The 24,470-nt window shown below is 33.8% G+C and overlaps 3 protein-coding genes across 3 annotated transcripts; 1 reads left to right on the top strand and 2 right to left on the bottom strand.

Annotated features, from left to right (window-relative positions):
• The first annotated feature begins 2,021 nt into the window (after positions 1-2,021).
• On the top strand, positions 2,022-3,364 carry LOC109169827. The gene is made up of 5 exons (XM_019318718.1): positions 2,022-2,048; positions 2,104-2,232; positions 2,713-2,856; positions 2,945-3,154; positions 3,248-3,364. Exons 1-5 carry the CDS (start codon positions 2,022-2,024, stop codon positions 3,362-3,364), a joined length of 627 nt encoding a protein of 208 aa, XP_019174263.1.
• An 868-nt stretch (positions 3,365-4,232) lies between these two features.
• LOC109169828 (protein FAR1-RELATED SEQUENCE 7-like) lies at positions 4,233-7,711 on the bottom strand. The gene is made up of 5 exons (XM_019318719.1): positions 7,633-7,711; positions 7,120-7,197; positions 5,845-6,916; positions 4,560-5,340; positions 4,233-4,424 (listed from the first exon to the last, which is right to left on the bottom strand). The coding sequence occupies exons 1-5, from the start codon at positions 7,709-7,711 to the stop codon at positions 4,233-4,235; spliced, it is 2,202 nt and encodes a 733-aa protein (XP_019174264.1).
• Positions 7,712-17,729: 10,018 nt separating this feature from the next.
• LOC109170531 (trihelix transcription factor GT-2-like) lies at positions 17,730-21,226 on the bottom strand. Its single transcript, XM_019319700.1, has 2 exons — positions 20,776-21,226; positions 17,730-20,025 (listed from the first exon to the last, which is right to left on the bottom strand). The coding sequence occupies exons 1-2, from the start codon at positions 21,090-21,092 to the stop codon at positions 18,369-18,371; spliced, it is 1,974 nt and encodes a 657-aa protein (XP_019175245.1). The 5' UTR covers positions 21,093-21,226; the 3' UTR covers positions 17,730-18,368.
• Positions 21,227-24,470: the final 3,244 nt, after the last annotated feature.

The following is a 24,470-nucleotide window of genomic DNA, read 5'->3' on the forward strand; positions in this document are numbered from 1 at the left end:
TGTATAGTTATGGGTTTATGGATATATATGCATGACACTTGGAATACACTCAGTTTAATGAGGTCCTTTATGCAGTTTAATTTGTGGATATATAATTTTAAAATTGTGGATATATAGTTATGTAATTATGGATGTGTAGTACTCTGTGAATATATGTATGTATTACTCTGTGGACATACTGGTAATAATTCTGGATATATATTAATGTGTTTTTAGATGTATATTTATGGGTTTATGGACATATATGCATGGAACTTGGAATATACTCATTTTATTAATATCATTTTTTATTTCTGAATTTTGTGGATATATAGTTTTAAAGTTATGGATATATAGTTATGTGATTATGGACATATAGTTATGCATTACACTGTGACCATGCAATTAAGAATACATGGATAAATTGTTCTAAATTCATCTTTAACATAATCTTCTGTAATTTGTAGCTGTTCTACTTTGATCGAGTAGAATTCAAAGGAATGAAGATCAACAGAACATACCCTAGCATACTTGCTTGGACAACCACGCTTGTAAGAAAGAGAGTCAAGGCTGAAAAAAGGGCTGGTGGGTTTGGAAAAGGAAGGGTTATCCCTAGAGTTAAGAAGCCAAGGACTGATGCTACCACCTCACTGCAACAACCTGCAAGCACTGCTGCTGCTACAACCTCACTACCACAACCTGCATTTACTGCTGCTGCTACTACTTCTTCTACTCCTGCTACTGCAACACCGACACCAACTACAAGTGAGCCACTCTCAAGTGTTGATCGGGTGACCCGTGTGCTCCAAAAGCTAGCATCAGATGTCCTGGAGTTTGGTGAAGCTATGTCTGAAATTGGAAAGCAGGGCGCACCTATTGAAGTCATGAAGAAAGCGTTCTCAGGGATATCAAACATGCTAGGTGCTGCAAGCGCAATTGAATCAACTTCCATTCCAACTGAATCTCAGTTGGATGACATATTCTTTGGGAGTGAAACCTTCACCGCTGCAGTGGATTCATTGGTGGAAGCATTTCAGAAGACAACAAAAACCATGGAATTTGAAGCTCCATCATTTGATTTGGGAATACACTGCAATGAATCGCAACCGCAGCCATGTGAGCAACACACAGAGCAAGTAGTTGAAGAGGACCTACCATTGGATGCTTTGGTTCAACAAATTGGAGAGGATGCAGGACTGTCAACGACCTTGGGAGCACAAGTAACTCCTCCACTTGTTAGGGTCCCATTTCAGAGATATGTTCGTCATGCCGCTGCTACTGATGCTGATGTTGATGACTTTGATTGGTAAATTTACAGTTTGTTATTTGCATTTGGCTTTAACGTTATGAATTTATAGTGCTAAAATTATGAATATAAACTTATGAACATTTTTACAACTGTGGACATATAGCTTTAAAATTGTGGATATATAGATATAAAATTATGAACATTTTAAATCTGTGAATATATAGTTCTATGATTATGTACATATATGTTTAATATTATGGATATAAAGTTCTAATACTGTGGATATATAAACAACAGTGCCATGCAAGAAAGTGAGTCTGATGTTGAGGACGTGACTGTTAGGATGAGACCCCAGCGACGATTCAGGAACAAGCCTCTTTGTTTGAGGTCACCATACTGGACACAGAATGTAGGTTTTATACGAACTGCAACTCCACGGGAAAAAATCATTTCAAACTATGCATTCTTGAGTGTGTCTACCGAACACCCAGAAGAGTATGTTTGAACACATATATTTATAATAACCTTTAAATTACTTAGATAGTTCATATTATTATAACTATTGGTGTTATTATTATTATTGTTATTTTGGTGCTGTAGTGAGTTGCTGTTCAGCTATGGTGACTACTACCTAACAAGGTGTCACTTCTCAACTTTGAGCAATGGCGAGTTGGATATAGACTTCTTGAATATTTGGTCTTTGCGGCTAACTTTGAAGAACACAGAACGTGCTGTTGGGATACCAAAACGCGTATTCTTCACCACACTGCCACATGTAAGAGTTATTTTTGACATGCAGATGCGCATTTTTAAAAATCTAGTACTCTAAGCCTTTTGAATACTCATTTTTTGCATTTCTGTGTATTCAAAAACAGCTCCAGCTTGATCCATCTGATGATTGGATGAAAAGTCTCCCAGCTGAGAAAAGGATGGAAAATTTCAATGATAGATTGAATTATGAAATATCAAGTTTTGGAAACCTGGAAATCAGTGATGCAGACCTTGTAAGATCTATTACACACACTTAATTTAATAATTTAAGATTTTATTATTGATATATATGCATGAAGCTTGGAATATACAAAGTTTAATAAGATCCTTTATAAAGTTCTGAATTTGTGGATATATAGTCTTAAAATTGTGGATATATAGTTATGTGATTATGGATATGTAGTACTCTGATAATATATGAATGTATTACTCTGTGGACAGACTGTTAAGAATTCTGGATATATGGTAATGTAGTTTTTGGATGTATAGTTATTAATTTGTGGATTTATATGCTTGAAGCTTGGAATATACTCGGCTTATTAGGATCTTTATAAATTTCTGAATTTTGTGGATATATAGTTTTAAGATTGTGGATATATAGTTTTATAATTATGTATATATAGTACTCTGTCAAATATGAATGTATACCCATGCAGTTAACAGTACCTGGGTATGTAGTTGTTTCAAATAATAACCTTTTGTTTTGGAATTAGATATTTTTCCCAGTGCATCGCCATGCACACTACTTTGTTGTGTGCATAAATGTCAAGGAATCCAAGGTTCAGGTGATAGACAACAAGGAATTGCCTGCTGGTGTTTCAGAGCTTGATAAATATGGGGACTGTCCATACAAACTGGTAGCTTATATTATATTAAAAAATCTCCTTATTGTCACCTATATATTGAATTTAAAACATTATGAACATTGAACTAATTTTTTACCAGATTGAAGCATTCAAGGCGTACCTGGCAGCAGGACAATCCACCTTGACTCACAAACTGAACAGCATGCCAGTAGAGTTCCTTGCCATGCACTGGAAAAATGCAGAGAATGTCACCGACTGTGGCATATATGTAATGCGGCATATGGAGACTTACATGGGTGGAGCTTTCGAGAACTGGAATCCTGGGTTCAAGAAACATATGCGCACGAATGTAAGAGTAACATAAATATATTACATTCCAACTACATCAGAAAGTGATGAAAAAATTACAATGAACTAGTTATTTATTTTTCTTATTTTACAGGCTAGCTTCATTTTTGAGTTGAGGGCAAAGTATGCTGCTTGTATCATCACGTCAAAGCTGAACAGCGTCAAAGGCGAGGTCATGAAAGCTGCAAAGATTGAAGACAAGAAGAAGTAAAACTGGAAAGATCAATGAATGTTTTTGTGGATGAATATTTTAATATTTTCTGTTCTTTGGTCGTTTTGTAACAACTCTATCACAATTTTTGAAATTCGATCTATGAAATTCACTGAATATATAGTTCTCATATTATGGACATGTAGGTTTAAGATTGTGGATGTATGGATATAAAATTATGAACATCTTACATAAGTATAAACATACTGTTCAAATATTCATATATTCATATTTCAAGAATTATGGACATATAGGTTTAAGATTGTGGACATATTGATATAAAGTTATGAATATTCGTTCAACTGTGAACTTACATTTTACATAAGTGTAAACATCAAGTTCACCAGTTTACATATTGATATATAGCTTTAATATTGTGGATATAATGATATAACATTATGAACACTTTTACTAATTTGACACACAATTCCAATATTTTGTGGTCATATAGTTCTCAGAATTATGGACATATAGGTTTAAGATTGTGGACATATTGATATAAAGTTATGAATATTCGTTCAACTGTGAACTTACATTTTACATAAGTGTAAACATCAAGTTCACCAGTTTACATATTGATATATAGCTTTAATATTGTGGATATAATGATATAACATTATGAACACTTTTACTAATTTGACACACAATTCCAATATTTTGTGGTCATATAGTTCTCAGAATATGTATGTATAGCTCTAATATTATGGATATATAGCTTTAGTATTATGGATATGTAGCTTTAATATTATGGATATATAGCTTCAAACCTGCAAATCAACAAGTACTAAAATTTTGAATACACAGATCAAACAACTTGTAAATTGATATCCTCAAAACAGCTAGCTACCAACTGGTATTAACCCCACTCTCAATCTACAACTGCATTATCATCTACATCATTACTACACTGACAAAACTCCGAACTCCCAGAACTTGGATGTACAAGGTACCCATCCCCGGCAATCTCAGATAGACTTTCCAAAACCAACGACTGAACAGCACCCTTTGTACTCGAAGCAACTTTATTTGCAGCACTCCTCCTCCCCCTTGCAGCACTGTACTTCTTTTCAATAACACTACTCCTCCTTACGTTACGCTCACCTTTTGATCTCCGGTTTGAAGGATTTTGAATGACACCACTTGAAGATGAAACACCGCACTCTTCAATATGCACATAGCCAATCTCAGCTTCAACCTTTTTCTTTGCTTCCTCAACTGCTTCATCACAGAACTGCCTAGTTACACTGTTATCTTGACTAGATGAAATCAGTCTTTGAAACTTTCTGCAAATCTCCACAACCCAAATTGAAGGAGGGACACCAGCTCTACAAAACATTGAACCAGTATTCACATCCCTACCATCAGCAACCTTTTTAGTCCACCTTTTCATGATATATTTGTTAGGAATACTTGAAACACAGTGTATATGAAGAATGCGTAAACAATGGCAGCATAAAATTCCTAACTCCGAAATCAACTTGCAACTACACGAAATGTCTAAGGTTGACAACTTAAAACTGACTTCATGCCTTATAATATCTATATCTGGACGCCATACGTGATACTTGAACTGACAACCTTCATTCAACACCATTTCTTGATGACAGGCATTGCCTTTCATGAATTGTTCCTCAAACAAAAAATATATCTCAATCGTATATACCTCTCTAGCGTGTAACAGAAGTTTCACGTGCTCCATCATCATGTTGGGTACCCCTTGAGTACAACGAAAGTCTTCACCATTCTCTTTGCTCCTCCATTCAGAAGTTACACTAACAAACGATGAATAAAAATCACATAGACCTGCAGTCTTGGACATCCTTCTTGAAATCGAATGGTTAGTAGTTTCACTCCTTTGCGATGATAAAATGCCCCCTGAAAAATAGTCCTTATTGAATGCTGGACACCACTTCTCCCTACAGTCATACAGCTTTTGTATCCAACTATTCTTGTGGCACTTGTAGTCAGTCACCAACCTGAAATGATAAGACATATGTTCAGAACTCTAATGCTATATATCCACAGTTCCAATATAATAAAACCACAAATTGAATGCATATAATACAAACAGAAAGCTCACTGCTTCACTACTACACGTTCAGACAACTAATACTATATATCCATAATTGTAATATTATATATCCACAATTCCAATACTATAAATCCATAAATTGCATGCATATAATTTAGAGACAAACAGGAAGCTCACTGCTTCACTAATACATGTTCATACAACTAATACTATATGTCCATAATTCTAACACTGTATATTCACAATTCCAAAACTATAAATCCATAAATTAAATGCATGTAACTCAGGAACAATCAAGAAGTTCCATTCTATACTACAACATGTTCACATAATTCTAATACTATATATTCATAATTCTAATACTATATGACCATAATTCTAATACTAAACATCCATAATTCAATTACTGGAATCGAAAAAGGAAAAAAAAAAAAAGTAGTGGACATACCTTGTCCAATAAAATTCAAACTCAGCTTCAGTCTCTGTGTATTTCAACACACAGTTAAACATATCTAAGAAATCCTTGTTATTCCTTAACGCCTTGATATGCTTCTTCGAATTCTCGCCAATATGCCATATGCAAAGACGGTGACGTGATGTTGGAAACACCTGACAAATAGCAGCAGCCATGGATGCACATTGATCTGTCATGATAGTCTGTGGACATTTCCCATTCATAGACCTTAAAAATGCTCTAAACAGCCACACAAATGATTCTATCCTCTCATTCATCAGAAAACCACATCCAAACATTACATTCATGCAATGGTGGTTCATCCCTACAAAAGGGCCACAAATCATATCATATTTATTAGTGCGATAAGTTGTATCGTGCACTAATAAATCCCCAAACAACTCATAGTCTTGTCTCATCCGACCATCCCTCCAAAAAAAACTGCATAGTCTTGAATCACAATCAACTTCAAAATCAAAGAAAAAATCATACTCAGTTGACTGCCTCTTCCTAAATATTTCAATTAATGAGTTCGAATCGGTTCCATCCAAACGCTTTGATGTATCAGAAGCAATTGAATTATAAGCATCTCGATTAGTGAAGCCAACTAATGGAGACCCCCCTGCTTGATGTTTCAAGAACCTAATACCATCTGCCATTGCAACACCACTCTTCTTCAAATCTTTTAAATATAACAGTTGATTATCACCCACATTTCTATGTGAACGCAGAAGATGACTCTTGTCTACAGCACATAACTCGTGATTGTGCACTTTTACATGTTTTGTAACCGTCCACAACCCATCCTCACCGACGTCAAACTGAACACATGCACCACACCCTGACCTTGTGTCAATTTTTGAATATGCCCTAACACCAGCATTTTCCTTAACCTTAAAACCAGCTTTAGAACACATAAACATCTTCATTTGGACTGTTTTGCTATATACCTTGCACCGTTGATTACCCTTCCTCACACTAAAACCAACTCTATATGCATAATTGTTATACAACTCATACGCTTCAACCCCGTTACTTACAACAACACCAACCAAATCTTCATCAACTGCAAATGCAATATATAACCTCAAGTATACTAAATAATACACGTTCCATTGAAAATATAATTCCTATGTAGAGGGGGTGCGGGGAATGCCGAATAAATCCAGCCATGCTCTACAAAAGGAATAACATTTTCCATGGAAAAAGAATGAACATATAACAATGCTGAACACTGTGAATTATGATCATATAAAACTACATATAGACCTGGATTAGAAGAAGAACCATCAATGTCTAACTCTATTGGATCTGAACTTGGTGAATCAACAACAACATCTTCACTGACTGCATAGTGTTAAAAGCCAGAACAGAGTATCAGTTTAGAAATTTGTGGATGTATAGTATTATAATTCTGGATGTATAGTGATAGAATTCTGGATATAAAGCTCACAGTTTCTGGACATAAAAGTTCAATAATTATGGATATACAATCCAGAACAGAGTATCCATTCACAAAATCCTTGATATATACTACTATAATTCTGGATATATAGCTCACAACTTCTGGTTTTATAGTTCAAAGATTATGAATATATATTTCGTTCATTCAGAAAACCATAAACACATAAACACCAAGAGTTACGAATGATCTCAGACTAGAATCACATAAACATCACATACACAATAAACATCACACTAAATATAAACACCTACACAATATATCACACTGCAAAAATCGCAAACGACCACAAATCCATAAAAATCAAACTGCAAAATAACCTGGAACCGTATGCAATTCATCACCTGCTTCATCTCTCTGATCTAATGCCTCGTCTCTCTGGTCTACTGCATCATCCATCATGAGATCCATACAATAAATCAGGAAAACGACTGCGATCGCGATTTTACGTATACTGCAATCAAAACGCCAAACTACCAAAAAATCGCAAAACTACCAAATATGATATGAATAACGCCGCTAACGGCCATCTAATTTTTTTTTTTTTTTGATTTTGTGCGCGCCGTGTCGTTTTTTTAGTAAAACGGCGCCGTTTTGCAACCGTATGCACCTTGCTAGGTGCATTCGGTTGCACGGCATAATTTGCGACATATCACTGTGTGGATCATGGTTCACACAATAATTTGCCATCAACCAAACTCTGGGCCTTCACAATTTCATATGCAGCCCAAAGCATTTCATGAATAATCTTAATATTTAGCAAATAAAGTAGGCCCAATTATTCTACAGGGCCTTCTCTAGCCCAATCTAATCACATGAAATTGAATTCTACAAATTTTAAGCCCATTTGATTAGACTGTGTATCCTAAACTTACGTTTTAATACACCCACAGATAAAAATAATAATAATTATTATTATTATTATTGTGTGTAACAATCAGCATAGAAAAGAGGGAAACTCACAATTAATGGCACTAACAACTAGGAATTGATATTGATGTGGACATTTGAGTCAAAGAATGAATACTGTTAGGACACCCCAAAAAAAAAAAAAAAAAGTTGCATTAAAGTTAGTTATTATCTTAATATATTGATTAGTCATGCCATTAATATGCCTTTTTTAGCATAATCTTCCGTGTTTCCAATTCTTTGTCCGTTCACTTCATGCTTTTCTTATTCATCCATTCCGCCATGCATGTCTTCCCATTTTTGTTTAGCTTTTTGATGGATTCAAGTAATGTTCTAAGTATCATATTTACGGGCCGTTTGGTTTGTTGGTTATAAACATCCTAGTTATTGGGATCATCTATCGCAACTTGCAAGCCCGCCTTAAATAAATAACGATGGGATTGATGAAAGAATTATAAGTGGGATCCTCCATCCCACCATCCCAGTTAAACTTAAAATGATGATACCTCGAAAAAATGCTAGCTCCCGTGTTTAGTAACATATCAATATTTGTTTAATTTTCTTTTGTTTAGGGGAATTTTTGAAAACTTTAAACTAAATTAAATACAAGATAAACTTCGAACGAATTATAACGATTGAATCGCTTTATTTAAATTTTGGAAGGGGAAGGCCAAAGGGAGCCATAGTAGGTAATGATTGTAAATATTTAAAATTGGAATGTAGGGAGAGACGCAGGGCGGGGTTGAGATAGAGCAGTGGTTGCAGGTTGGAGGTAGCTGCAGGTACAAGAATTGAATGATTTTACACGAAATTTGAAACATGAAAGTGACGAAATACTTTGAAGTTGTACTAACGGAATTCAGGACATTTTAGGATAAGGTTCGTACTGTGTCCAATCATGCAATAATTTTGCCATACTGTCTCCAGCCTTTCAGTCCTTTAAGCTTTAAATATACCCCCCTTTCTTTCAATTTTCTTTTTCATTTGTATACATACATATTTTATAATTATGTACCGTGAGAAATTCGGACAAAAAATAGATTCATCGATTTTAATCTTTAGACAAAATAATATGAATTCATCAATGGAATTTTTGTGGTATTTTTTCAGATTTTTTTTTTTCAATTTTCAAACAATTATAAAAAGTGAGGGTATATGCACTGGGTGCGTTAAGGGCGATCAGTAAATAGTACTAATAGGCAACCATCTTCAAATTTCGATATTTTTTCCTTACATTTTCTTAATTGGCTTGACAAAAAATTCAATTATGAATTTACTGTTGTAGCTACTTTTGAATTTGGACAATATTACTTCACAGAATATGTGGCATATATTATAAGCAACGAATATGACGAGGTAATTCATCATTTGACATCTGATATCAAAAGACACTATTTAACAAAAAATTGTAATGTATATTTCAAAAATATATATATTTATAAATACACATTTAAGTTTTTTAAAATTTATAAATTTTTCTAGTATTCCTAATCTTACATTTTTTCCTTTCAAAAAAAAAAAAAAAAAAACTTAAATTTTTTATTTTTCTATTTCTATGCAACATGAGTTATTGACTTATTGTGGGAAGAGAAAATTAAAATCATAAAAAGTGAGGCATCGATTTGCAAAATTAGGGAAAGTTTGACTCTGGAAAATCGTGTGGGTGGATGCTAATTTAGTCAAAGCCACATTGCAAGCTATCGGCATCATTACACAATTCCGAAGTCACTTTGGTCAGCCCAATATTATTATACACTAATAACTTTTTAAATTAAATTTGTAAAAAAACACAGAAAAAAAAAATTTAGTCCCCATAAACAAAACATATAAATTTGAACCTCACTGAAAACATATATTATATGCAATATATATTTGTAAATAAGTACTATTGATCCTGTTACAATATAGCATATGTTAGAACATGTGACCTCCCGTTTAGAAAGATCACAGTTATGCTGCTTGACCACAAAGTATTTGACATAGTTAGACATTATTTGTTTTTGTTTCTTATACTTTATAACAATAACTTATTAATTATCTTAAAATTTTATCAATTATTTAATTGCATGATACAAAATAATAATTAAAATTGTCACCCAATTTTTTTTCTCCCCGGTTATGATTATACCGTTACAATTACGAAACAGGATCGGAGTTGTCATTCAAAGGATCGGAGGATAAGAGATTTGATTAGTGTTGAGAAAGAAGGTTTAAGGCGACTGATTTGACAAACGGCTTGGGTTCTCCCACTTATTAGCTGATTAATTGAGCCGTAAATACGGAGTAACAATAATTAAAAGAAATGGTTACAGAAGTCGTCACTGAAACCCACAAACCGGAAAAGTCCATCATGGAAACTTCATCTGTCTCACATTTCCGTCCATTTCTTCCGTTAATAATCTTCCACGTTATCCACCTCTCACATCACATCATTTCATAATACCAACTTTTTTTTTATTCCCCTATTTTAACTGTTTGTTTAGTTTAGTATTTAGACTAATTATGAGCTAGTAGTATATCGGCACTAAACAAAAAGGCACTTCAAAGTTGGTTTTCTAGTTTTTTTTTTTTTTTTTTTTTTTTTAAATAAATTTAAAAATAAGTTTTCTAAAACAAACTAAGTAAAAAATTACAAATATAGTCTTATATTTTTTTTATTTGTGTTTTTCTCATGTATTTCATTTTCTGTGTTTCTTGTTTCAGTGCAACATAGTCATATGAACCTTTAACATCCTAACCTAAAGTCAAACCAATGTCATTTGATTGCAAAGTTTTGGGCTATATCTTTTCGCTTTTAATCATTGACTTTAAATCAATTAGATTTGATCTCCTAAGTATTATATTTTTTAACTTTTAATTATTGAGTTTAAATTAACCATATTAATCTCCTACCTATTGAAAATGTAGCAGTGTGACACTTTTAGTTATCACACTGTTAAAAATGTATCACTTTTTAGTATTTACGGAGTACGTACATAAAAATTAAAAAATTTTAATAATTGGATGTTTAAATTTCATGGTTGAACAATAGTGACGATTCTATTTTTGATCAAAGTCTATCAATTCGATCACTATTCGTCATTTGACTTTTTTAATTTAACAATATTCTATCTACAATGTTTAAGAAGTTGTTACTATGTCCATTAGAAAGGTAATTTTGGAAAACATAATGGTATTTAAAAATTTTGGAGAGGATTTGATTAATTTTATTTTAAAAAACTATATTCAAAGTGATTGAGTTGGACATTGGGCACGAGAGAGAATTGAAATGGCTAGAGTAACCGTATAGAACGAGAAGATCGGTGTAATGTGATCGGGTATCATCTTTTAAAAATATTTTACTTGTGTCATACCGAGTTAATTAATCGCTCTATTTTTTTAAAAAAAAGTAAAATAAAAATGGAAGTGATTGATTTGATAGGGAGGAATTAAAAGTAGAAATTTCATAATTCAAAATGATATTGGGTGTGATTGGTAAATGGTTGTTAGTCAATTGGGTTGTTGGATTTGACTACTTGATAGTATTAGTTTATTGTAGAAACGTATTTGGTAAATTAGATGTTAAATGTTAGCTGATTACATTAAAAAAAAATGACTTTCTCAAATACCTGATTGAAAAGACTATTTTGAGCAGCTTTTAGAATTTTAGCATTTTGTAGTAATAAGTTGGTACACAAAGTTAATTAATCAAACACCTATATTAATTATTTAATTAAGTCAAACAGCTAAGAGTGATCAAATAAGTTAAAATTAATTGATAAATTAACTATTTTACCCACATTATCTCCTCTGAATGTTGCTTTAGATGAATATGGGTTCGGAAATTATTGAGAAATGAATTAATTAATTAGTTGTAGGTGCTTTAGATGAATATGGGTTCGGAAATTATTGAGAAATGAATTAATTAATTAGTTGTAGGTATATAATAATAAGTCTAAACTTGAAGTATGATTGAAAAGATAAGAAGAAAGGTGGAGATTAAAGTGAGAGTAAAAGTAGAGATCGAGATGGGAGGTGAGGAAGTAAAATAATAATTAATAAGGGATAATAGTTAAAGAAGAAGGCTACAAGTCATGTGGGTAAAGGGAACAAAAGGTATCTCCATGAATTGGACAGCTTATCAATAATCAACTTTTTTTACCACCATGTATGATCATTATTATTCCATCCAACATAGTGGCTCGATGCAAGTCAGCACATGAATCAAAATAATAATAATAATACGCAAACATTATTATATATTAAAAAAATAATGAAATGAAATGATGTATGTATATGATGATATGAGTTTGATTTGAGGTTTTGGAAGAGTGTTTTGTGTGGTATGTACGGCCCCACTCCAAATTGCGTGCTTAGTGGGGGTCCCTTTTGCCTTCTCCCTGTCCCTCTGCTTTACTCCTTTCTGCACATTTCTCTGTTTTCCAATTCCATGCACTGCACGTACTCTCTCTTTTACTTTCCATCTCCCATTCTCACAATCACTACTCCATTTATATTTAAATATAGACCTTACTTTTTTTGAATGCTACTGGCTCTATTACATTGTAGTATCTGTTAATATACTTTCTCAACCTACTAAAACACAAAGAACTAATAACGCCTCCACTAAGGATCGAACTCACAACCTTCTAAATGAAGTCCAATCCGGGTACCATTAGACCACATAGTCCTGGTAAATATAAACCTTACTTAGTCATCGATGCATGTATGTATAGTATTGACTTTTTGATTTCGTGTTTAAGTATTGTATACTTGGAAAACCATAACCATTGGAAAAGTGTACATAAAATGGAGGGGTGGCCGGGTATGTATATATGCCTCAAAATTTCATTATATTTTTCAACCGAAATGATTGAGAGGAAATTTGATGAAGATGGAGTTGTGGATATGGCTTAAATTAGTGTGATACAGGTCACAGAAATTTGTAGGTGGATGAATCAAATGAACTGTGCAGATAATATATAAATATTTAATTTAATTAGGTGCTAATTACAAGTAGAGTGCTGTATTAATTCTGTGGCAAGCGTCATCCACTCTCTTCTGCCCTCATTTAATTTTTACTCATAATATATATATATATATATATATATATATATATATATATATATATATTGATGAAAATTCAAATATTGTAAATATTCATTTACATATAATAATTTTTTTTTTAAAATACTATTGACTCTATTATATGGTAGTATTTGTTAACTACTGCCGTCAAAGAGCCACAGATGTGTCATGAGCATAAGGTGTTTGGCATATTAAACTTTAGTTAATTAATATAGAAAATTCAAAAACTTTGACAATCATTTAGTCAACAGCAATTAATGTTGCATTTCCCTCTTAATTTCACCTGTTATGTAGCAATATGAGTTAATATATATATATATATATATATATATATATATATATATATATATATATAAAAGGGGTGAGAAACAAAGTCGTCACGAATTAGAAAGATAGATGGTTACTAATCTCAAACATCTTTCTTATGATTTTCATCTCATTAACGCAACACACGGAGAGATGTAATGACTAGACTCTTTGTAAGCTTTATTGGTGTTTTTATTGTAGAGTTATTTATTTATTTATTTATTTATTGTTTCACTTGCCATTTGTATGAAAAAGTAAAAGAACTTCTTCATGAGCTGTTTTCTTGAATCTCTTATTAAAATTGATATGTTTGAAAAATTACTACAATTATATGAGTTATACACTGTACACCCAAATTTGCTTTTGATCAAGTAGCTAGTAAAACTTAAACTTCTAATTGTTAACTAGATACCTTCCGCTAATTGTTTTTACCCGAGATCATTCAAAGAAGTGTTATATACTTTAGTTCTACAAAATACACAAAATTAACCTACTTATATAAGAAATTAAACATCATGATTCTATGAAGTGAATTTACGTATCATCGGGAGAATAAGAAGCAAATGAGATATAAAAATACATTTAAACAAATATGTTAAGGGTTAGATCATGTTTTTTCATACACCCTATAATATATTAAAGGATAATTTTTTTTTTTAATGTTTTGTGGGAGCTATCTATTAACATTCTTAGTTTAAGGCGGTTAACTATGGGTAATCTAAACTAGTTTACCTCATTGTAGTCTTTTGTCGGCTAGTGTTACTAATGAATTTCACCCAAAGTGCACTTTCAAATAGTCACTGCGGTTTTTCTGTATTGGATTTGTAAACCAAAGGAGAATCCATTTTATCCATTGATAGAGTAAATTGTTTCGAGTAGGGTAAATGTGACCGGAAACTCTATTATAGGTGAAATAATATGGTCGGGAAACTAGATAGGCATCCAACCAAACTAGGTCAAGAGACTCCAAGTGGAGTGGTGTAGGTTGGGAACCAAAAAGACCCCCTCAATGTGAAATAAATATCCTTTATATAGGGATGGGAGATTGTCGAGTGCTCGACATGTCATCCACGTGTCTTAAGGAGATCGGGCAGTACGTGAAGCTATGCTTGTCAAGTGTCCTTAGAGGTTTGACACGTGGAGGGACGCTGGGAGATCGGGGAGTCTAGTGATAATGACACCGAGATCGGAAGGTCTACTAATAATGACACTACAAATGTTTACTAAAAATGAGAACATGAAGGTCTAATGATAATGACACTAGAAAGGTCGTCTATTAATAACGAGACCGAGTGGTTTACTAATAATGAGACCGAGAATGTCTAATGATGATGAGACCGGTAAGGTCTACTAATAATGATACCATGAAGTAGGCATACCCTCTAAGGTCGGTAAATACACTAGTGTATGTGTTCACGAAGTATACTAGTGAGGTCGAGAATTGAAGTACACTACTGAGGTCAAGAAATGTACTAGGGTGGTTGGAAAAACACACTACTAGTGAGATTAAAAACAAAATAAAAACAAAAAAAAAAACAAAAAAATAAAAAATAAAACTAGTGAACTGCATATGGCAAGTGAGTTGCCCTATATAACCTATTACCCATATATACTTTTTTCAATCGTTACTTTTAGGTTCAAACTTACATTTTTTTATTAAGTTGAAAGAGACTCGTGCATTCTCACCCAATCTCTAAAGATTTGGGTCTTCGGAAGTCTTATTTCCAAAGGTAGTGTGCAGCTTCTAACTTGATTAAGGCGCGACTTATGAATTACCAGAATTCACTGCAAAAAACGTTGTGGCTGACAATTACTCCATGAATTTGTAGTCAACGTGTAGATACCAACCACAAAGTTGTATTGTTTGTTTTATTTATTTATTTATTTTATTTTTTTGGGTGGGAATATTGTTTGTTTCATATTTGCTTTGATTCTTGACGCAAATTTATTTGACTTTAGGGAGTACAATGGACGGTGACGATGTGACTCAAGGCCGGATTTTGAACTGTGCAAGCTCGGTTACCGCACAAGGCTCCAAATTTTAGAGGCCTAATATTTCATTTTTACCTAGCTAGTTTAAAAATAAAAATTAAAAGTTTGCAATTAAATTTAAAATGCTTTATGAAGAAATGGTAGGAATATATGTTATTGTATTTTAACTTGGAGGTCTAAGGTTCAAAACTTGTGCACACTATTATTATTGTTATAATTGTAATTTATATTATTATTATTATTATTATTATTATTATTATTAATTTATATTATTATTATTATTATTGTTGTTGTTGTTATAATTGTAATTTATTCCATTATATGTCTTTTGGCTGTTTCTTTGCGCACAGTAACATTTTATCACCTTATTATTATTATTATTACTAGTATTTTTACCCGTGCGTTGCACGGAATAGATTTGTTATAATCCCGCCGAGAAGTTCATCGACCTAAGTCAGCGGTGAGTCCCAAGGGACCCTTGACCCGGGGAAGACAGGGGTCAGTCAACACAGTCGACAACGGCTTCAACGCTTTGAAACTTCAATGAAGAAGGCAGTACGAACTTCTTGTTAAAGATTCGATTAGTGAGAAAGTGTGGTCCAAGAAAGGGGTCTATGCCTTAACTCTTTAAGAATATTTCGATGAATATACAAATATAAATTATAACAATGAATATTATATAGTGCAATTGATGAAATGGGTTGTATCGATTATGTTTTTTGATGTTATCCTTGCTTGAATTCGAGCAAATAATTGCCCAATTATTCGTGCAGTACGCGTGCAATGCACGTGCGATGTACGGATAAAATTTTTTATTATATATTTAAATAATAAAATTGTTACTATTTCTTTAATCCTTTCAAAATTTGCTAAATATTCATTAAAATACGTGGGAATACGTATCAATGCAGAACACTACTGAAATTTTTTGTGTGAGCAGAAACGGACATGGGGGACTGTTTCAACATTAGAGAGAAACGGTCTTCCCGAAAATGCTTTTCCTTGATTGATATCTGGTTAGAACAGTATAGATTAGAAAAAAATTTATAGTATTAATTTTAAAAATTTTGATTTTGATAGGACTTCATTTATTTATCAGAACAGGACCACAAAAATCTAAAAACCGGCCTGATGTTACTCATGGGCGTATGTTTTGTATGTATATCTTTTTCAGAAGCCTAATCAAATTTGATACATGCCACAAAATTTTAATTATATTAATACATCAAAGAGATATTTTGGAGGGTAGCTAATATAACCTCCCTGTCAGTATACTCGAAATGGAAACTCTATGAGTTACATTTTTTAATCTTTCTTGGAATCCACCAAAAGGGACGTCAGAATTGATAGAATATTACCTTATATTTGTCCAACATCTAATTCCTTCTGTTGCCACAATTCATATCCTTCTTCTTTTTCCGTTTTGTTTTTAATATATATAACATTTTAATCAATATAATGCATTATAATCAACCTATTATTATATAAAGAATGATATAAGTAAATAATTTGTTGTACTAGTTCGATCTACCGCTTATGGTGACGTTGAAGTCTAGCTAGAATAGTGAGATGTATGTACTTTGTGGCTTTCAATCCATACATGTTCTGATTTCATTTGGATTTCCTATTGTATATATTCTTTCTTCACATGGAGAGTTGAGGCCCTATAGAGTCTTCGGAGCAGCATTTACAAGTAATTTGAGAATATTCAACCGCCAGTGTTAAACTTTTATAATGAAGTTAACAACACATTAACAGCAATTAGGGTGCTATATATAGGTTTGGGTGAACAAGTCTTTCCTAACAACGACTCGTTGGATTTTATTATAGACAAGAAGAGCGACACAATTTTTTGAAACGTCTAACTTTATATGCTATTTTCTTCGTTTGTAGTAGAGACTTTTTTTTACTGACAGTTAAATGTGACATTTAGGCCGGGGTCTATTTAACCCCTCATTAAGGTTAAGAAGTAAGGTTCTTCTTCCTATACTCTATTTACACAAAAAAAAAAAAAAAAAAAAAAAAATAAGAAGAAGAAGATAATTGAGTTAAATACAACAGAAATAAGACAATATATGTGAAATAAATGAAAAAGAAGAGTAGCATACATTGAAATTAAGAAGTAAGCGAGTATATATATGATAAAAGAAATGAGAGAGCAACTAAAATATTGAATAAGGTATTCTCAAATTTACACCCCAACAAAAAACGAACAAGAAATTTTGTTTTTTTTTTAAAAAAAAAAAAAAAAAAGTTACAAATTAATATTGTCCCTTTTATTTATTCTCTGGAGTCCCTTCCCTCCAAATATTTTCCCTCATTAAACATTAAACTTATTCGGAAATTAAATAATAAATAAATGATGAAATAAAAACTTATACTGATCGAAACTAACCAACTTTTAAATAACCTTAACGGCAGCAATAATATAATCCCCGGTCTGGTCTGGTCCGGTCCGGCTTCCCCCGTCTCCGGCCTCTCGTTTTATCTCCGATGCGATGGATGGATCCTCAAAAAGAAAACAAAAAACACTCCAAAATGTTTGTATCTGTGCAGTTTCAATATTTTTCACCGCGCCACCGCATCTGAAGCCCAACCGGAATTTTCAGTCTGACCCACAATGCATTGTAATGTAATGTACATCTTCTGACACCCTGCAAAAATCTGTTGACCCACTCGCTATTCCCAATGCCTCACTCATAATTGTCCGCCTTTTTTTTTAATCTCCGCTCGCCTGCCTTTTCTTCTCTCCATCTTTGCATTGCTTCACTGATGAGCTCGCTCAAACTGTGCTGGTCGCGGTGGTGGTCGCCGTGGACGGCGGTTTGTTTGTCACTATCTCGTACCCTCCTCCGCCTTCGTCGTCGTCTTCGTCGTCATCATCGTCGCCGTCGTCCTCCTCATCAATGTTGTCGCTCTCGTGGTCGTTGAGAGGGTGGTGGTGGTGGTGGTGCTCCGGCGGGAGTGGCCACTGCTGTTCGGGCTGGACCATGATGGGTACCATCGGGTTGTTTTCCGGTTTTAACGCTGAACCGGGAGGATTGAAGGAAGCTTCATTTTTGGATTTTTCCTTGTATATAGCATCTAACAGGTGAAAATAGGGGCAGGTCTTGGAATCTTCTGGCCTTTTCTTGTTGCTTTCCTTCACCTTCTTGAAGTACTTGTTGATGTTCTCCCATTTCTCCTTGCACCTCTTTGCATTCCTGTTGTACCCCAGTTTCCGCATTCCCGTCGATATCTCCTCCCACAGCGGCCCTTTCGGCCCGTTCTCTTGGTACTTCATGTCCAGATTCGTCCGCAGCTGGATCAGCGCTTGTACCTCCGTTTTCGGCCATCTCGACGAGCTCGCCGGAGTGAAACTCTCGTCCGCTGCTTTGGAAACGTCCATGATTTTTGTCGGCACGGGAGGAGTCGGGGTTGATATTGTGAACGGCATTGTAGCGGGTGGCGCCACGGATATTGGTTCCGGACCTTGCGGAGGTTGTTGCTGAGATTGCGGCGGAATCGGCGGCGGTGGCGGTTGTGGTGTGGGGGTTGATAGGCTTTCCGGCAATTGTATCTGGATTTGCGCTGGAGTAGTTGCATTGGTTATTGGGATTTGAAGATTATGCTGTTCGGAGACCTTTTGCAAAAATTGAAGCACGGCGGCGTCTTTTGCCGCCGCCATGGATCTTTCTTGAACTAAGAGATCGTGCTCCCGGTTCATTCTCGCCATCTCTTGAACTCTCCACGCTTCCTCTCTCACCATCCGGTCGCGCTCTCGCTTCTCCAGAGCTTCTAGAAACCTCTTCTGCAACTCCTCCTGTTTCTCAATCACATCCTTCATCAGCCGCTCGAAGAAGTCCTTCCACTTCCTCTTCCGCCGGTGCCGCCTCTGGATATCCTCGTCCGACGAAGTAGACGACGATGTCGAATCCGACATCGGACTCCCAGGAATATTCCGTTGAGACGGAAACCCACCGGTATTCGCGGCCGGCTGCGGCGGCAGCGACAACGATCTCGTCTGGGACGACGGTGGAAATGCCGGAGCATTGATCGGATTATGAACGCCCGCTCCAAAAGGGTTTTGCGTAGATGGAACAGTAACCTGGGCCGGCACTTGAACCGGAGGAGGAGGATTGGCAGCAACATTGGTTGTACTGGCATTAGAAGCAGCAGCATTATTATTGTTATTATTAATCCCCGGCAATGGCGTCGGCGCCACCATTGGCGATACCGCGGCGGGAGGCAATGGCGGCTGCGGGCGTGGCGGCGGCGGAAGAGCAAGAGCGTGAGAAGGAGTGTGTTCGAAAGCCTCGAGCTGATCGAAAAACCGATAAGTTTTGCCGTCGGCCTTGGAGGCGCGTCCATCCTTTGTCCGCTTATGATACTTGTAAACGTTCTCGAATTTCTCCTTGCATTTCTTGGAGCTTCGATGGTATCCCAGCTCCGCCATTTTCCTGATAACAACAGTCAGCAAACCCAGAAGATATAGCTACAAAAACCAGACAGACAACAAAAAAATACTATACGTACTTTGCCTTGTTTTTCTCATCATATCATATCAACATCTTTCTTTCTTTCTTTCTTAAGTTCATCATCATCAATAACAAAACAAAATACAACACAGTGGCCATCCAATAATTAATCCACATAAAATAAACACCACAATTAATTATCACTAATCACGTACTAGAATAATTAAGCCATGAAGATGGAAAGTAGTGGAGAGATAACGCAACCCGGCCGATTTCTAAAGCCTGAAACACATTTTTGTTATGCGAAAAACAAAGGATTGATTTGCAGAAATCTAGCAGAATTATGATAATGAAGAGGTGGAGAGGAAAACTAGGAAGAATCTACATGACTCATGATGAGCTGATGACAGACTGACAGTTTTTCCTAAATTTCTTGCTAAATTTAGCTGAGAAAAATGCCAAAAAAGCACAACTGAACACCTCAAAACCCGGAATTGCTATTGCCCGAAAAGCAGCAGAATTCTTGTGAAATAAGAGGAAAGAGAAGGAAAGACGATATTTTTCATCAAAGTTCATTAATTCAATGGAATTTCGATCCACCCAGATCTCTACTCTCCATCTATAACCCAAAGATAGATGAAAGAGAAAGATATGAAGATCCCAGGTAATGAATAAAAGAAGAAGAAGGAGGAGGATGAAAGATTCATTTGGGTTAGTTTTTAAATCAATTACCTGGAAACTTCCTCCCACAGCGGGCCTTTCAGGCTTGAGTCTCTGAAAACAACATCCATATCCGACCTAATTTTCAATAGAGCCAAAGTCTCCTGCCTGGGCCACCTATTTCCGCCGGAATTCCTCTCCGCTTCCTCCAGCCTTCCCGCCTTGTCTTCCTCCCCGTAGCCACCCGTCAGCGCTCCCGCGGCGGCGCCACCCACGTCGCTGCTGTTCCCACCACCACCTGCAGCACTACCAGCTCCGCCACTCTCCGGAGCTTCGGGTGGCGCTGCCCCATCGGCGGCGGCGCTTATCAGGCCGGACACTCCCAGCATCTCTGATACGATACGATACGATGCCAAACAATCCTCAACGTACACCAGCAAGTAGATGAAGAAGAAGAAGAAAGAGGAGGCTCCCCCCAGACTGAAAAAAACCAAAATAAAAAAGATGGTGAATTCTGTGGGTTTTTATTAAGATGAGGGCGTGGTGAATTTATTAATTTATTTCGGTGGGATCTGCCTGTCTATCTCTTATATAAAATTTATAAATAAATAATAAAAGAGCAGACATATACCTTTTTTCTCTTTTCTTTTCTCTTAAAATAAAATTTCAGCTAGCTGTGGAATCTTTTCGACTTCTCATTTTTTTATTGCGCAATGTAATAATGTCCTCCAAAAATCTTTTTTATATACAACAAAAATTATACAATTACGGTAGTGGTTATAAGTAAATAGTAAAAAAAATGAAGAGATGAGAGAGAGAGAATTAAGATGAGATAGCGACGATGGTGATAATGTGTTGGTTTTTGTCTGTCCAGCTAAATATAGTTAAAAGCCGGGCCATGTAGGTCACCTTTGCTTTTTGGGCGTTTTGGATTTCAGTGACCTGTTTGGCTACAACACCCAAATGACCGCCTTGCCCCTAACGTGTCTCCCATTTTCACCCCCTCAACTTTTTTAATCTCACTCTTTTTTTTTTTTTTATTTGGATCTCCTGATCATTGATCTCAGATTTGTTTGAGTTGTCCTCCCATTATTTTACTCCATTTTTAGCTCTGTTTCCTCTTTTGCCCCCTTCCTCCTACACTAATTAATAATTAATAATTTACAGCCTCAATCTTATTTTTATTCATCTATCTCATTTATGTGTCCAATTCAATTTTTTTGCTAGTGACTCTATTACAATATAGTATTGCCTCAACTGAACCTCGAATCCACAATCTCCCATATAGAGTGCAACCTCCGTGCCATAATGCCGTTAGACCACAATGTCTTGACTATCCAATTCAATTAAGAACACTTGTTTTTCATAATATTAAGTCAATATACAATTTATAATTTTAGAAATTACTTTGAAATTAAAATTAAACACCAAAAAAAAACAAATTTATAAATAATAACAAAATATTTATAAAAAAAATAAGTATAGAATAAAGAGTTGATTTTATCAATAAATAGTAAATAAGAATGGTAAAATATGATCGAGTAAGTATTATACGGAATAATAATAATAATAATAATAATAATAATAATAATAATAATAATAATAATAATAATAATAATAATTAATAATAATAATAATAATAATAATAATTATTATTATTATTATTATTATTATTATTATTATTATTATTGTAATATCCGAGTAAGGTAAAAATGCGATGTAATGGTAATAAACTAACGCAAATATAGTAATTTCTAACCGATACTCAATACCGGTGTCTGTCAGCCGCTGAATAGGAAAACTATCAAATTATACCGGAATGGATTCACAGCCGCCCACAGATTTCAACCACAGTTGTAACCGATATATAAACAATTGCTTAGCAAATAAGGTTCTTGTTTTTTTTTTTTTTCTATTATCTTATGAAGAATAAAAGCAAGATCATGGATTGAATTCACAAAATTACATTACTAGCTAAAGTGTTTTTTTTATAAATAAAATATTAATATGATTATAGGGGTGGTTTCATTATTTAAAAAAAAAAAGTTGGACAAAAATGATTGATGAAAAAGTGATTTGGTGTTAAAATTGGATCATTTTCTCCCATGGTAGACTAAATTGTAATTTACTTTGTAATAAAGATTATATTGAAATTTTATAAATTTTTAAGTGCCTAAGTACAAATTTTAAAACTTTATCCCACAAAGTGTGGCTGTGAGACTAGAGTTTTATGATTTTTTTTTATATATATAATAACTAGGATTTCACACGTGCTTTGCACGATATGGATTTGTTATAATATTTTAAAAAATATGTAGAACGATATACAATTATATAAATTATAACAACGAATAGTCGAATATTATATAGTACAAATGAAATGGATTGTGTCGATTATGTTTTTTGTTGTTATCTTTGCTTGTATTCGAGCAAATAATTGTCCAATTACTCCTGCGATGTACGAAAAAAACTTTTTATTATATATTTAGATAATAATATTAAAGATGAAATTATAAACAATTCTAATATTGGAAGTGTACATTTGAGAGCATTTTTTTACTAATTACTATTGACTGTATTACAAAATAATATCTATTTTATATTTTTTCTATTTGTTGGAGTCCAATTGAGTCAATACTTCATCACCGGAGTTCGATCACCTCCACTCAAAGTGAGCCACAAAGGTGCCATCTGAATATAATTTAGCATACCGTTGAATGGTCAAAATTAATTTTAGATTTAATTTCCTAAGAAATATAATTTTAATGTAATTTTAAAATGTATAAATATTATTCACTAATACCAATATTGTTCTCATGAATATGATGTCATTCTCATAATTAGTTATTAACTTTGAAATTGTACAAATATAATTTTTGAAGTTCTACAATAGTATATATCAATTTTGGTCATTCCATTATCTTTTGTAGTTAAGTTCCTTACCACCACAGCTTTTTTTGTAAATTCATTAATTAAAATTTTTCCTAATTAAGATACTCTTCAAATATAATAATTTAAAAACAAAACAATATAATAATGAATTTAAAAATTTCCTTATATAGAGCGAGCTACCATACTTTAACCCAAAAATTAATGTACCAATCAAAATTAATATTGTTACAACATTTTGAGAATTGCATTTAAACAATTTGATGAAAATTGAAGATTAATTTTGAGAATGTTATCATAATTGAAAGATCAAATTTTAACTTTTCTCAAATTGTAAAAATATTGGTTTAACCATTGTTAACAGCATAAATTTTATCTCAAAATGTTTACATCCTAATACCATAATAAAACAATTCATTATATTTATTGAGTACCTATGAATTGACCAACCTTATCCTAATCTAAAGATCAGAAGAAATTTCAAGAGTAACCAATCTAAACACATAAAACATGAAGGACCATTGGAGGTCATTTAAAACTCGAATGACCACAACTGATAAATCGCTAATATTCGGAGGACCATTGGAGATATTAACTCCATAAATTGATATAGAAGTAATAATTACTATTTTTTGTATTATTTTACGTGTATTATCATATATACTATTCATTGATCAAACTAAGTTCTCTTTGTTTGTTGTTTTCTTTAAACTTTCTTCAAAAATTTTAAATTAGACATTTTACATTGGTCCACGCTTTATCTCATTTGACATATCTTGCTTAGTATTCATTAGCCGATCAAACTTTTTTTTCTTTAGTTAATTAATTTTTATTTTATTTAATAGTACTTTTAATGTAATTTCTAAATATATAAATTG

This window comes from Ipomoea nil, unplaced genomic scaffold, assembly GCF_001879475.1.
Source record: "Ipomoea nil cultivar Tokyo-kokei standard unplaced genomic scaffold, Asagao_1.1 scaffold3321, whole genome shotgun sequence".
NCBI classification, from domain to species: domain Eukaryota; kingdom Viridiplantae; phylum Streptophyta; class Magnoliopsida; order Solanales; family Convolvulaceae; genus Ipomoea; species Ipomoea nil.

Excerpts from the sequence above, each read along its gene's own strand:
- LOC109170531 (XM_019319700.1), bottom strand. The coding sequence starts at position 21,092 with ATGCTGGGAGTGTCCGGCCTGATAAGCGCCGCCGCCGATGGGGCAGCG. Across the intron at positions 20,026-20,775 it reads CTGTGGGAGGAAGTTTCCAG|GAAAATGGCGGAGCTGGGAT; the intron begins GTAATTGATTTA and ends TGTTGTTATCAG.
- LOC109169827 (XM_019318718.1), top strand. The coding sequence starts at position 2,022 with ATGCAGATGCGCATTTTTAAAAATCTA. Across the intron at positions 2,049-2,103 it reads TGCGCATTTTTAAAAATCTA|CTCCAGCTTGATCCATCTGA; the intron begins GTACTCTAAGCC and ends ATTCAAAAACAG. Across the intron at positions 2,233-2,712 it reads AAATCAGTGATGCAGACCTT|ATATTTTTCCCAGTGCATCG; the intron begins GTAAGATCTATT and ends TTTTGGAATTAG.
- LOC109169828 (XM_019318719.1), bottom strand. The coding sequence starts at position 7,711 with ATGGATGATGCAGTAGACCAGAGAGACGAGGCATTAGATCAGAGAGAT. Across the intron at positions 7,198-7,632 it reads TGAATTGCATACGGTTCCAG|TCAGTGAAGATGTTGTTGTT; the intron begins GTTATTTTGCAG and ends AACACTATGCAG. Across the intron at positions 4,425-4,559 it reads TTGAGGAAGCAAAGAAAAAG|TACAGTGCTGCAAGGGGGAG; the intron begins GTTGAAGCTGAG and ends ATTGAAAAGAAG.